Here is a 15764-nt window from a genome sequence, read left to right on the forward strand (position 1 = left end):
AATATAGTGAGAAGTTTCCGTTACCTGTTCAAATATTTCTATGAACTTCTACTATTTTAAAACTATAAATCCTTGGCCCTTTTGTGATGGTCTTATCCACCAGCCTTTCCTTCCGAAAAATATTTTCCTGTCTTTAATTTTCCTGAAAACAGGTACCATTTAATCTGCTTGTTAACTTGTACACTCTGTGACACAGGCTCCAGGTGATTTTTTCCACTTCCTGGCAGTACAAGGAGGGTCCCTGTAACTTAGTAATTCTTTTGCTTGCTTCACTTTTGGCCTGAACACAGGAATCTGTCTCAATCAAAACCCTGTAAGGTGCAATATTTACAGGCCACGCTCCTGAGCCTGAGCTGGCTGAAATCTCTTCTCAGAGCAGATTAAATGTGCATGTCCAAGCCATCAATAGGGCATTTCTGCCCCTATCTGTGAGCCTCCTGTTCCCACCTTGGGTAGGCAGACCCCACCCCTCCAGCAAGAGACATCGGCACAGCTCCCACCCCCCAAATAAAAGCAAAGCACCAGCTGTTAATGCTGTATTCACAATACCATACTCCACAGACAATGTGACTTTATTCACAAGTATGATTTTTACAGAGGTAGAACAAAATACTTTGTATATTTTTTTTTAACTATATACATATAAAGAATATAATAGAATGACAAGAAAGAAAAAGTTGTAAACAAAACAATATTATGCCATCAAATACGGTACAAACAGCATGCATGAACAGCTTCAAATGAAATCTTGCTGGTGTAACTTTATTTTTTTTCTCATGTGGTAAATGAAGAGTAGTAAAGAGTCATGCTCGAATTGGATTGAGTATGCCACAGCTCTGCAATTTTGTTTTAATTATTTTTTTTCTTTTACAATAAACCAACAGGATCACTTTCTTTTCACTGTGGTGGGGAATGCCTTCGTAATGCCCAATGTAATATTAACAGAAAAATAGAATAATCAAATCTACAAAGTGTACTCTCATTTAAAAAGCAAAACCATAGAAACTGTACAGTTTTAAAAAGCGAATTATCTCAAATGCTTCTTAAGAGAATTTTCTAAAGAAAGAAAAAATATGCAGAATAAAAATGAGGAGAGCTATTGTTCTGTAACAAAGCTAATCAAATACTTGTTTTCTGTTCCAATAAACAGGTTTTTTAATTAATGACTATTCTGGAAATTATGAAGTGGGCCAGGTTTTATTAATGTTCCACTTGACTAATAAAGCATGAACTCCTTACAGGTACTATAGCTGTCATTCCCCTGGGGATGGATGGGGATTGGTTCTGCATGCATGCTGGAGACAGGGACAAGGTTTAGTCATGGGTGTAGATTCTAAAAATATTTTGAAATGTGTTAAACATTTAGTAGCTTCTATAAAAATAATCTGGCTTGTTTTGCTACTGGATTGAGATTTGGATTTGTGATTTTCTGCTGAAATTCATTCCTGGCCAAGGATTTCCACTGGGCTGGGAGTTACCTGGGCTGCAGCAGGTCCCATGGCAGTGGCTAACAGCAATGGTTATAGCTCACACCTGAAACACCTGAAGCCAACAGCAAACCCCACATTGTTGTTCAGCCCTATGCCTCAGGCTGAACCTCAGGGATCTAGGATTTGGGGCATGGTGCTGTCCTGCCCCTCCATCCCTCTAATTCCCAGCCCATGTTATGGGAAGGGCAAAGGCTGGAGAGAGCAACTGTGCTTTTACTCCTGTGAACTATCAACTCTAGTGACAACCACCTTTCTGTCCCTCCTATCTGGACACATTAACTGCGTCAGCAGGGCGTCTGCCCTGGTCCCTGCCCTGCCCAGGGACAGCAGCTGCGTGTGCTGCCTGTGGGAAAACAGGGCTTTCTCTCTCTGATCAGGGAGGAAGGAAACTTTGAGCAGTGGGGTTAAATTTCCCTCCAGCAGGTCACCCCCTAAAATGTCATTTGAAGATTCAACCACACAAACAGAACCTGTACACTCCATTTGTCTTTATCAAGAACGTGAGGATTGTTACTATTAAACACATGCTGTTTGTGGACACACGTCAGGCACCAGCCCCAGCTTCAATTGCAATGAGTTTACTAAAGATCAGCAGAGAATTGAACAGAGAAGGATGGTGGGTCTCATTTGACTTTGAGCTCTCAGGTGATCCTGGTCTTCAGGCAGAAGCTCAACTCAACCTGATAGTGAACATGGGGTGCATCCCGCGTCCCATGCAAATGACATGGGGTTGGCCTAAATAACATCCTTTGCCAGACCACAAGGATTAAGTTAACTGCAGTGAAAAGAAATACCTGCCCTGCATGGCAAATCCATCTCTGTGGCTTCATCCATGGCTTTGGCATCTTCTTGGGAAATGGACAGTCAGACCCCTCTAGGTTGCCCTGGTGCAACAGAAATCTGTGTTTCACTAATTTACCCTGCAGTAAATTATCACCCCCAGAAACAGGGCTTTATTGAGGGGTGTGAACAGTGTGCTATGCACAGATGAAATATTCTGTGTGGTTGTTTACAGTCAACAGAATAAGCCTTGCACCTCTTTGTGGAAGAACTGTACAAAACATGGCTGAAATAACAGGATTGTCGATGACGGTCAGTGGGGGATACTCTAACCCTCTGAGTAAGACTGCATCTTTCTGTTGTGTAAACTGGTCTACAAGGATGAATAAAACAACACATTCCTGCCCCATTAGCCTTGCGGAAGATTAATGCCCTCTAATCTACGCTAAATAAACTCTGAAGCATGAAGTCCCACACTTAGCTGCTTGTGAATTAATAGGGATCACCCTGAAATTGCTATTATGAAATGCAAATATTTGCAAAAGAACAATTAAAAAATATTCCTGAAGTGCAACGAAAGGCTCGTCAGTCATGTTTGTGGTATGCACAGGGACAGTCAGGAGGCAAACACTAATGAATCCCAGGGCAGAAATCTGTGGTAAAACCCCATTAGCCCATTGGCAGTGGGTGATGGCACAGCATCTCACACTGGGAAATAATTTCACCCATTAATCAGAGGGCTTGGCTTAGGATGCCCCAATTTTGATTCTTTGGACAGTTTGTTTGCATACAACTACCTGTATTTTCAGAAAGCTGCAGTACGTGGCTCACAGTAAATCTACTTCAAACACTTGCTGATACGGCTCAAACTGATCTCATCTGCCCTGATCTCCAATTTTGTGTTAGCTAAAGTAATAAAAGAATCCTGTTAAACCTAAATTATCAAATGAAAAAGGCAATTTTCTCATTTATACTCCATTAGTTTTTTTAGTTATTGCTAGGAAAGCTCTAAAATGCTTAGGCCATAAAATAAACATGTGGCTTAATGTACAGTATGTGTACTTAAGAGGATGATGGCATCTGCAGTAACTGCTCTGCACTGCTATAGTAATGGGATGCACAAATTAAGCAACAGCATATATCAAGTAAAGCATACAAAAATGTATGGCAAAAAGTAACAAGCCTTCTGCTTTTTTTTGTTTTGTTTTTTTTTAGTAACTCTTCAATTGCTAAAAAGAAGAAATCACCAATATCCACACCTACAACACAAAATTGCAACATGGTTGATTTTGATTGATGCTCATCACATCTGTGCCAGCAAAACTCTGTGACACTGTTATTTTTAACATTTCACTGATTAGAAGTTTATAAAAGCTCCCCTTCCCAAATTAAATTCAATTATATATTTTCAAGTGCTGAAGTTAAACAATTAGCCTAACATGGTTTCAAGCACACAACACTCATAAGATTTTGGGAAAGAAGCACCCCAGATTCTTAAGTCACAGAGATGTAAGATAGCATATGAAAAAGCATCCAAGTATTCACTTTTGAAAATGAAATTAAGAGCCTAGATCACTTAGGTACCTTCAGTAATTTTACTCTCAGGCCCTTCATTCAAACATATCAGAGTACTTTCTATCAATAATGTCAATTCCTTTAGAAGAGTACCACAACAAAACCTGTGAATTCACAGAAGCAAGATTGCATATCCAAACCATTTACAGACATATTTTAGCATTACTTTGCAACAGTAGGCATTAGGATTTTGAGAATACATGAATCTCTGAAATTCAACATTTGTGCTGCTATACCCCTTCATGCTCAGTTCAAATAGGTGTCTTTCAGAAAAATGAGCAAGCAGAGCCTCTGCAGAAAGCTGCAACAAATGCCTGGATCAGACAAACTCGATGAGAGTCATAAAATGCAGATTGGAGAGTTCTTCTTCAGCCAGGCTTTTACAGAAGTACACTTTCCAGGCTAAAAAGGATGGCACAGCAGAGCTTTACAGAGGGAAATGCAAAAATATAAAGAGGAGAATCCCATTTTCTTCCTCAGTAATCCCATAAAACCAACAATCTCTTTCTATAACAGCTCTGGACAGTTACCTGACTGCTGACAGGACCTTTCCCATCACCTGAGGGGAGTCTGTGCTCTCCTTTTCTGTGCTGTCAGCGCCAGGTACATGGTCAGAGTGGTGCTCATTATGCCCTGGCTTCCCATTAATGTGACCAACTTGTTTTCTCCCCAGTTGCAACAACCGTGCAAGCCTGTTTTACTTATAGTTCAGATTTTCTTCCTCTCATGGCACAAAGCTGAAAAGTAAACAACAGTTAAGAAAACATTTGCTTGCCAAAGCCTGGCATGAGAAGGTGCAAGCTCTCCTTGCCAGAGCCTGGACCTGTGTTTGCTCACACCCACAACACTGTTTCATGCTCTAGCTTGGCACTGTATGGGAACAATCACCATCCTCTTCAGGCCCTCACGCTTATTCAGCCTTTGAGAAGTTACAAAATATAACAGAACACTGTTTTCTGAGACTATATTGACTGCACTAATTACCCACAATATTGTATATTTGCTATTAAGAACATGAATGTGTGCTTTCAAAGTGTGACATTCAGGGCTTTGAGGATGTGGGAGGAATTACATGGATTGTTCTGTCACTTAATCCGAGGCTTTGATGTACTTTTAAAAAATTGTTTAAAACCCCAAAAAACAGAATACACATTTTAACTGTTGAACTTTCACCAGCTAAAGGAGTTGGTAAGAACCCTATCACTATGTGGTTACAACAGAAGATACACAGTTAAGGTCAGGTCACGGTTTCCAAGAACATTCACAGGGACTGAGGATGAGGAAAACGAGGGATGGATTCTGCAGGAACCTTCGGGAGACTGAGCTGCTCACTGGGGAAGGGCCTTGAGTATTGCATTCACTTCCTCTGCAACTGCTGTCAGAGCAAACTCAAACTGCTCCTGTGGAGAGAACAAACACACACCCTGAATAATAAAACAAAACACTTTCCAGAAGCAGCTGAATGTCCTCAAGACATTGTTAAAAATATGAATATGCAGGATGAACTGTACAGTGCCATGGAAAGGAACAAAATGTTCTGGGATTATTGATGTCATATAACATGTTTGACAGCATCTCGAAGCCGGAGTAATTTTAATGGAGAAAAATGTTAGTAGCAGAACCCAAGCTATTGGGACACAATGATGTATTGCTGCTGCATGGTCAGAAGGGTTTGGGAGTAGCTGATCACCAGCCATTTCCTTCTGACACAGAGATGGGAACTCAGTAACATAACTGAAATATGAAGTAAGTGAGATGCTGTAAAGCAGAGACTGGTTTTTCTCAGGACTGTTTCTAGTTGAAAGAATCTAGAATAAATATCTCCTCCCCTGATATCTATTTTATAGAACAATATCTGCTTTTTTGGCTTACCTGTCATTGACCTTTTTAAGCCTCTCCTTTTAATGTCCTTTCCACACCCACAAATTACTCAGTTTTGTTAAGACCACTCCTAAATAAGAAATGCTTGGGAAGGCTTTTCTCTGCTATTAATGTACGGTAACCTCAACATCAAAATGCTTAAGATGCTTCTGTGCTGGGTTGGCAGAGGTGTGAAGGACACAGCCATGAACGGCGACTTCTTCTAAGTGCAAACCTAACACACTCCTGAACTGTGTAGTCCTACAGAAGGGCAAAGGAGTTTTAAATCCTCAAGGTTAACAGGTGTTATATTTTCCAAGCAAGTAATTTTTTCTTAGTAATTTAGCTTACTGAAATGTCTGACAGGGTGATTTGGAGTTGGAGACTTTTCAGTGGAAAGTTTTCTCAAAATACAGGTAAATCAAAGACACCAGAACTGTGGAGAAATTTCTGGATTTTCTGGAAGTACTCCAAGAGTGTAAGCCAGCTGGGGTCAAGAGCTGCTGAGGAATCGACTCCTAGGATGCAGGTTTGAGATGTACCCTGCAAAGCATCCCAAGATCACTGCTGGGATACTATCTGTGTCTCCCATTAGAAAATAGGTGGTCTGCACCTCCAGCCCCTCAGTTAGGGCTACCAGGGGCTGTGTGGGATGGCTACAGAATACAGCCACCCCCAAAAGTAATCACTGGGCCAATAGCATTAATGTTCCGCAGTGTTTCACTTTACTGAAGAAATCTACAGGAAGGATGAAAGAACAAACTACAGATGTACAGCTCATAGTTCAGAAAGGCAGCTGACTCTTAATTCCTGCAATCCAGTGCCAGTCTTCTCTGCCTTGTCTTATGCAGTCATCTCCCATGTGGAGATGCTTCAGAGAAGCAGTGATGGGCGCAGTGCCAGAGCAGAAAAAGCAGAACAAAACTCAGAATAATTTCTCAGCGACACTGCCATTCAAGAATTTTGCTGTCTGCTTGGTGCTGTCAAAGTGGCATCCATATACACTTGCTGGACTGCAGCCAACAGCTTTTAATCAATTCACCCTAAAGAGCAGGACTCATCATCAGTAGGCACTGAAAATGGTGTACATGACTGCCTATGGCTCCCTGCATTGTCTAAGGTCTCTGCAATTAAAGGAAATCCTGGGAATGCTGGGGGCCATCCAGGAGCATCAGTTGTATTTTAACTGGGGCACAATGAGTGTGTGAGAGAAGCTGGAGAGCAGCAGGGTCAGAGAGGGCATATACTGGACATGCTGGGGAGAACCAAACTGGGTGCTTGTACCAGCTCAAAAAGCCTAAGGAAGAGTGTCTGCCTCGCCCAAGGACTCAGCAACAGGAGGTGTGACCTTAATGACTGAGGCAAAACAATTTACAAAGTGTAATCTGCACAGCCAGAGCTCAAAACTGACTGCAGTAAAGGGGACAGTAGAGCAGACATGAGATGTGTGGGCACATGGCCTGTCAAGGAGGGTGCAGCTGAACTCTTCCCCCTCCATCCTTCTGCATAGCACACCCAGGTGAAAGGCAGGGAGTGCAGCTTCCATTGATGTGCATCACTACCCTCCCAGGAAAAGCCTTTCCACACCTTCCACACTTCTCCATGAGGACAGCTGCAGTTAGAGACAATTAATGTCAGTAATTTTTAAAGGAGCTTGGTTTGTTGTTTTGTACAGCTACACTGCCATTCACATATTCTATTTGCAGATACAAGACTCTCTGGAGATGAATTTTAACATCCAGCTTTGCCTAGAAAACAGAGCTGGACAGACATTCTGTGGTGTCAGTTCACCTATAATGCAGAGGTGACAAGAATATACTTAATAAAACATAGCTATGGCTATGTTTCATTAAGTCTACAGATAAAAATTCCCAGGAAAACAAAGTGAGTCCATGTAGCATATACAACACAGTAAGGAATCTATCTAATATCACAGATTGTGAGAGGATATAGGAGACAGGAAAAAAAGGAAATATATATTTTTCCCATCACAGAGAATACACTTCCTCCTTCATTACTTTTTCCTCTCACATGTGGCATATCAATTCTATTTTATGATTCCCCTGCAAAAAAAACAACAAACCCACAAACCCTCAATTATGCTTCTCAGAACTGCAGAATGTCGTTATGATAATTTCATTACAATTTATTATATACCGTGCTTTTGAATTAAAGATCCCTTCCAGAAGACAAAATGCTGCAAACAAATCCTTCCTATGCCTATTGGAAAGGTGGAGCGCTGCCTGCTGGAAACACAATAACATTGCTGAAGGAAGTTAGTGTTTATTTTGCCTAGGGATATCCTGTAATTGGCATTTCTAACCTGACTTTTAATCCATCGTTTTAAATTACTCCAAGAGTCTAATACTCCTCATTTGTATTCAGTTGGGAAAGCACAGGGGTTTGTTTAAATCCATCAGAAAAATTCTCAGGGGATCGTGCACTGCTAGCATGTAACCAGATATTTATAATTTGCAAGACATTAGCTTGAATAAGTGATTTGGGTGGTTTTGAGAAAATGACAATGATGGAAGAAGGAGCAAGAGGAGAGATAAGCAATATCCTAAGAAAATTTTTCATCCTGGATGAAAACACAGGATACATTTGTTTTCTGGAGCTCTTCCAGACAAATATTTGGAGGGAATAAGCATGTCTTGAGGGAGATTTTCATGGAACTCAGGTAACTATTGCTGAGCTAAGTAGGAGAAATTGTTCACATAACCTCATTCTTTGGTTCTGGAGTGATGTTTTTTCTTCTGTTGAAGGCAACAAGCCATAATTCCTCTGCCTTGAGAAGGAAACTGGAACCAGAGCTCTATGTTGCCACAGAGCTGCTACATATTTTGAATGCATTTGCAGAGTAGTCCAGGACTTGCATCTTACCTCAAAGTAAATATATATAACACTGGATACTGTGTGCTATTTGCCTTTTCTTCCAGTCTGAATAATCAAAGCAGAAGAAAGACTTGTGCAATTTTATGTCTTACTTGCAGATAAAGATTAGTTAGTTTTGACTGGCTCATCTTTATTTTTCATGCACTTACTTAATTGGCAAATAATAATTAACGTTCCCCAAGCTGTTCTTCAGCAGTATTTTCCATAGTATTAGTGGGAAATAACATGATTGGGAAGAGATTCAGGAAAAGTTATGAACCAATGACTCCTGCAGCACACATTTATTTCACCTTTGCCCCTCAGCAATTTCAACTCCCTAAACACTGCAGAATTTCCTATCAGTTTCAGCCCAGTCAAGATACAGTGCTGTCACATTGCTCTTGTTACTCAGTTTGGGACTATGACTATCATTTGATATCTTATAAGGCCATAAACAGATTTATTTCATCTCCATGGCATGAAAGAGTTTCTTAATTGTCATATTTGCAGCTCTTAATTTGCAGCAAATATCCCAGAATATCATTCCATACATCACTGGAATTGTTAATCATAGAAACTTTCATTTCTAATTTAAGGGACTACAACTGCACCATCAGCTACTATGTTTAAAAGTTTTGCATTGTGGAAAAATGTCAAAACTATTACAACTTACACAAATTATAGAGTAAGGAATTCATCTCACCAAAGGGTAAAAATATAGTTATCATGTTACATCCATAAAGGACAAGGCATGATGCAAGCTCTTCTGTTCAAAGATACTAAAATTTACTTGATTCCCTGCAAAACTTTATTTCTTTTAACCCCAAACTTTTGGGTTCTTTTTTCCAGAAAAAAAAAATCAAATGCAGCAGTTATATTCTCTTTAATGAGTGGAAGCTTTAAAAAAAAAAAAAATTACATGCACTGTTAAGCACAGATACTCTAAGAAAATAATCCATAGTTCAGGATGAAAGCAAGAACATTCTTTCAAATGCACATTTTCCTTAGCAGGCTATAGATTGTTGTCTTGACTGTCCTTCATATATGGTAATCAAGATAGATGCTGGAGATGTTACAAGAAAGAACAGTAAACACCAAAGAAAGTAACCTAGATAAATCTTCAGCATAAATAAACCTCAGTTGGTAGGGAGCCAAACAGAGTAATCAGCAAGCGACCTGCGTTAAATTAGGTCATACCCTCTCTCTTCTGTCATGAAAATAACTACTGTGAAAGACCTTTAATGTATTTAAAATCCCAGTGGATTTATTGACAGTACCTTTGTCTGGACCATGCCCGGTCTCTGGTCCCTCAAGTGCTCCAGGGTAGCAGCAATATCAATCTCTTTAGCACCTGCAACAAACCACAAATTGGGCTGAGTTCAGAGCACAAGATAATCCATGCTGCATCTGTCAATCTCTTGCTATCAGGTTCCCTTTGGGCTAACAGTCCAATTGAAAATTATTACATCCATCTCTCAGCAGACTTGGCAGGCAGCTGCAATTTTTGTCTTCATATAGAAAAATAAGAGGTTGGGGTGCCTTTTACTAACATTAATTCAAGAGAAGCCAGAGAAAAACAAATTCTTAAAAATGTCTCTGCACCTAAAGCAGAATATATTTTGTGGAACGTAAGGGTCTGTCATGGCAATGCCACTGAGTGTCCCCTTGTCACTTCTAAGAGTATGCACTGAATTAAGGGCCTGAACCACATAAAGATTAATGCTGTAAAAACAAGATTTAGGTGACTTTTTGTCATCTGCAGCTGACATCCAGAAAACCTGTCTGTGGCTTCCTAGTTCAGGACCTGTCAGGCCAGCTTTGTGTGTGGTCTCTGTTTCACCTGGCCAGTCTATGGCATTTTCTTTTGGTTCTACTCCAGGTGTCAGGACATGGCTGCCCTGTAGCCATCGGCAGCACCAGGACATGAGAAATAGGCACAGCCAGCCTGACTGCTGTGGGACTGGCTCCCTGCCCCATGCACATGGAGGAGCTTTCGTTTAGTACATGAACTATGGACATCAAAGCAAGTCCTTGTCCCTCACCCCTTTCTCATAATCCACAAAGACTAGAGAACTGAAGGGGACAGGGAGATGCTGATTTCCTCCTCAGTTTCCTCCAGTGAAAGATATTTCAAGACCACCCTCCTCTTTTTCCTTAAGTGCTGAATCTGATGTTTTATGAAGGGATCAAGGGAACATCAGGATTTTGGTCCTTTCTGCATGAGCTTCAAGAGTAGAAGCCTGGCTGGAAATCCTTTGAGGTGAAAAGTTCACCCTCAGAATTTGGCTCTCTTGTATCTGCTCCCTTCTGCATCTTGCAAGAACATCTCATGGTACCAAAAAACCAGGCAGATGGGCAGAGGGTCATCCTAACCCAAGTTTAACTACCCCATCTCTGCTCCACTATGCCCTACTGCCCTGGCTGGCTGTTCATTCTCCTAGGGCTGATGTGGGCCCATAGCTTCAGGAGCTTGGAAAGGTGTTGACCTCAGGTCTCTCCTCTTTTGTGCATTCACTTTCATCGTTGGATGGTTCATCAAGGGCATGGATTGGCTACAATTCTGGACTCTGCTCTATTTTAAAGGATACTCTGTGGTGTGCTCTGGAAAAGATTTGACAACCACTTCCCATTGCCTGGTCCTACGAATTTCCTGTGCCAGCCTGTGCCAATTTGGGACTTCCTTCTGGAGGCATTTAAATATCCCCAAATATTCACAGGGCTCTCAGTGGCCAGCTTGTGGGCCATGCACCTAAAGCATTGCTGCTGCAATGTAGCTTGTACACACCTAGAATATATACTAGTTCAGTTCCCAGGACTGAATTTGGAGATTTGTACTCAACACTTACCACTCTTCCTACAACTCTTGTAATTTGAGGGCTTGTCTACCTGTAGTTAGATTCCTATCAATGTAAACATCATGCACCTCATATACCCAACTCAACTTTATAGCTCAGCACCATCTTTTAAAAAATTCAGGAAAGGAACAAACAGTGAATGATTTCATCTGGTTTTCTTGATAAAAGATATGAAATTTTATTTAAAAATAACATCAGCCCTACAAGAATAATTGATTTGGAATATATTCTTCAAATCAATGAAAATATGTTCTTCAGCTGTATCAGAAATGGAATGAATTCATTCAGTAAATATAACAGTGACGACTTAGAAATGGTGTCTGACAGATAGTTTTGCAAATTACCATGGGTTGGGGCATTGTATGGCTTTTGCTCCCCATCCCTCCCTGGGATTTACAGGGATGAGCTTTGAAAAAAAACAGAAGGTTTTATTTTAAAATGAAAACCCCCCAAATCTCCTTACAACAGAGCAGAGCAATAAATACTTACGTATGCTGTAAAGTCTGATAACAGTGACAGTAATTATACCTTAGATCTGTTGCAGGTTTTCCAGTGGCAATTCATCTGGAAAGCATCAGTAAAGGTACCCTCTGCACAAACCCTAACACTGGTGTAACACAGTAGCTCTCTTCAGTGTTTAATCTCACACATACATGTGCAATTAGGTGGGATTTTCCTGTTCCACCACAGCTGTGGATGGAAGCAGAGCTACGTGAGTACTGCACATGCTTTACAGGCTCACTCGTAGCCTCATTTGATAACCAGGAAATAAACATAGCATATTCCAGTAGCATCCTGGTTCAAAGTAAGAGGAATTTTCCTTTCAGAAATTAAGATCTGAGAAATATTTAAGACACTGCCATCCATGGACAAGGTTAACCACAGTCCTGAGCTTCCAAGGTGTATGCTGCCAGGATGAACCCAGAGATCCTCCCACTGCATTGCAGGCTCAAGTACCCATGACTGTGAACATGTATGTCCCCCCACCAGTGAGGGACGATCTTTATTTGAAAATTCTATTGAAAATTTATTTCTATTGAAATTTATTTGAAAATACTCTAGCCTTAGGACAAAAACAGAAAAGGTTCACAAAAAGACCTAGTTACACTCTTTAATGGCTAGACAGGCTTCTGAATTTACCTTTGAAAGAGTTAATTCCTCCATTTTTGTGATACAGATTGCAGGCATTTACTAGTGAACTGATGTTTGCTTTTTTGACATGACTAATAGTATGAACAACACTTGATTAAAAATCCTACTTTAGCAAAACACCAAAGCATATGCATGCACTGGAACATAAGAACAGTACTAGTGGGCTAGTATGCTTAATGGGAAGCTTGTTCTGAAGTGTTTTGTCAGTAAAGTCCCTAAAACATCTGTTTTTACTGACTAGTGTCCCCAGCCCATGGGTTGTGATCAGCACGTCACCCAAAAGCATTTCTGATGTCCTCAGCAATAGGTAATTTTAAGGAAAAGTAGAGCAGATCAAGTCTTGTTGAGGTGCCATTGGGTTAGAGACAATCCAAAGCAGAGACGTGGATTGGTTTGCTACACCCTTTTTTCCACCTCTGAATGCTGTGGATACTACAGTGATGGGAAGGACATAAGTGCCTAGAGAGACAGATCAGTGAAACTTAGTGCTGCAAAGACAGGACACTGTTTCAGAAGAAAAACATCTAGGAACAAGAAAATTTACAGGACAAGAGATTAAATCAGTGGCATAGGAAAAAGTCAGCATGACTTGTTCTCTTGCTACATGAGTAAGCCTCTCTTCCTCCTCGGCCTCTACATGTTCTGCATCTATTCCCTTATTGTAACTAAAATAAATGGGTTTAAATATATATTGCTAGTCCCCTATTAAATCTCATTTTGTGATGAGGGCTTTTTTCTATTCGAGCTTAGGCTACTCTGCTTCTGTATTATGTAAATTCAGCTCACTACTACTGGCATGTGCAATAGTCTGCGGAAAGTTTTCTGGTGACAGTCACAGACAAAGAAAGAGTCTTTCAAGGCACAAAGGGAGGTAACCCAATCTGCCTTCACAGGTGAGAGGAGCTCAGTGTTTAAGTGCAGCGTGGACTTTCAACTCCCTTTGGAATTATTTTGTTGAAATCTGACACAAATTCAACACTTCCCTTGCCATGCTGAGCTTTCTCTTTAATCTGGGAGTATGGCAGTATGGCATAACATTCTACAGTGCCCAATAACATTTTATTTATGCTTTTGAGCCTTTTCAGGTGGCAAAAAATACAGCATATGCTACATGACGTGGGGAGAGAGGGATATTGCATCTAAGGACATTAAGGTCAAACCATGCTCTTACTGAGATGGCTGCAAAATATCCACACACAGCTAAGGCATTTTAAATATTGCTTATCTGGAAAGCCCACATACAAGCTAAATTTGATGCAGTGGTTTAGAGCAAAAGCTGGAAGAGCTTGATCCACTGATTCCAAGGATATCCCATTATTGGAAGTGTTTTGCTTAGGCTACTGAACTATTAAGTCCAGTAATAGATGCAGACGTTACTTTATCGTCATACAACTAATAATCTAGAGGAAGGGTTAAAAATACTAGGCTGGAGAGCAAGTGACATTTGGAAAAGAAAACAAAATATGTCAAAAAGGCAATATTTTCTATCTTTTCTTCCCACCAAAATATATCTGTCTGCTACTGGTTTCAGAAGCTAAAGAGAGGGATAAAAGAAGAAGCATTTAAACAATAAAGAACTGTCTTTTCACCTTTTGACTGTATTTTACTCTACAGGGAATAAATTTGGGTTGTGTTTGTGACAGGCTTTTTCACAATGGATTTCATTGCTTGTTTTAAATGAACATAGGAATGTAACTTAGTGTGAGACTGAGCTAATATTGTACCAGCAGTATTGTGAGAAATGACTGTGCAATGTGCTATTTTTTTTTAAACAGAACATGCATTTGCAGTAATTCACTGTGAGCCAGATACTGCTAGCCTTCCCCTGCCCCTAGCAGCTCAGTGAGCTGGCTGAGTAAATACCTCTGAAAGCACTTCCATGCCAGTGCAAGCCAGATTTTAACTTCAGTAATTAACTATCATCTTCCTAAAGGCTTGAAGCATTCACAGTGAGTGCACGGCAACCCACATCAGGAACATTAACTGGATAAACTAAAAGAAAACAAGAGAAGATGCAAGCTGAATGATATTTTGCCCCCAAGGAGAGAAGCGGTTTCTGAAGTTTAGGGTCATATCCTTCGCAACCCTCTCTCTCCCCGCAGGCATGAATGCAGGATGCACGCTGGCACTTAACAGCTGGTGCTCCTGATTAGCAGATCTCAAGGGGTTAAAATGTTTGCCCTTGGACAGTCGTGTAAGTGGAGTATCCAGCATGTCATAAAAACATGGGTAAATTCCCCCTTTTTCCTGCAATAAATAACGACCCAGCCTAATTCTGCTGCAATAGGCTCCAGGAGGTGACCAGCAGCTCACAATATTGAAAATCACCGCGAATTACCTAATGTTAGCTTTATGTCCATAATAATGAAGGCCTCCCTCTCTTCTCATTCTCCCAGACATGGCAGGGGACCTATTTTGCTAAACACAAGACACACGAGAAACACTCCATGGAGGATGATCTCTTCCACATTGTAGCAGTACTGCTGTCACTGTGATGGCACAGGAATATGACAATGTTTGTCAAGAGGGGTAACTTCTGTAAATGTATCAGCTGGGAAGAAAAAATGAAGGCATATCATTAAAAAGTTTTTTTCAGGTTCAGCAAACTACAGAGTTTGTGCATCTGAAAATGTGCTGGCTTGGTTTTTTTTCAGTTATATGAACAATCAGCATTTGTTATATAAATGCATGAGAAGTTTTAGCTTAATTAAGGTAATCTTTGAGATTTTTATGTAATGGGCTTGAACATACACTGAAAGCAAAGTCAAAAGTTCTATTTTATTCAGTACTAATGAAAAGTGCAGTGTAGATTCTGTGAGACTGACAGAATTTTATATTAAAGCTCTGTCTTAAAAGGAATATTTTAGATTCTAGATGCTCTGAATTTTCTGTGTATTTATAAAAATAAAATGATGCTTAAATACTTCATCAAAGCAGTTATTTGTGGGGGGTTTCTTTTTAACCCAAACCGAAGAGTTTTCTTTGTGAATGTTTCACAAATACATTTCGCTCATAAATATTAAATTAAAAAGGAGTTTTCTAGTTGGGAGCAACTTTCAGATCTACTGGCATATATCCTCAAAAAGACATGATTATAACTCTGCAGAATGGCTATAAATTTGTTACATCCTAAAGGATGGCTTAGTCATTAGGGGGCTATGTTTAGATAGATTTCAGT

The 15764-nt window shown here is 40.3% G+C and overlaps 1 protein-coding gene across 4 annotated transcripts in view; it reads right to left on the reverse strand.

Moving 5' to 3' along the window:
* Positions 1-528: 528 nt before the first annotated feature.
* The window catches only part of PTPRN2 (protein tyrosine phosphatase receptor type N2), a 659325-nt gene continuing 644089 nt past the window's right edge, over positions 529-15764 (reverse strand). For all 4 annotated transcript variants that reach the window (XM_032099269.1, XM_032099287.1, XM_032099259.1 and 1 more), the window contains 2 exons: positions 9857-9930; positions 529-5245 (listed from right to left, as the gene is read on the reverse strand). In XM_032099269.1, the coding sequence (XP_031955160.1) occupies positions 5174-5245; positions 9857-9930 (146 nt within the window). In that variant the 3' untranslated portion in view covers positions 529-5173. The remainder of the gene's footprint in view (positions 5246-9856; positions 9931-15764) is intronic.

The sequence above is a fragment of the Corvus moneduloides genome, chromosome 1, assembly GCF_009650955.1.
Source record: "Corvus moneduloides isolate bCorMon1 chromosome 1, bCorMon1.pri, whole genome shotgun sequence".
NCBI classification, from domain to species: Eukaryota; Metazoa; Chordata; class Aves; order Passeriformes; family Corvidae; genus Corvus; species Corvus moneduloides.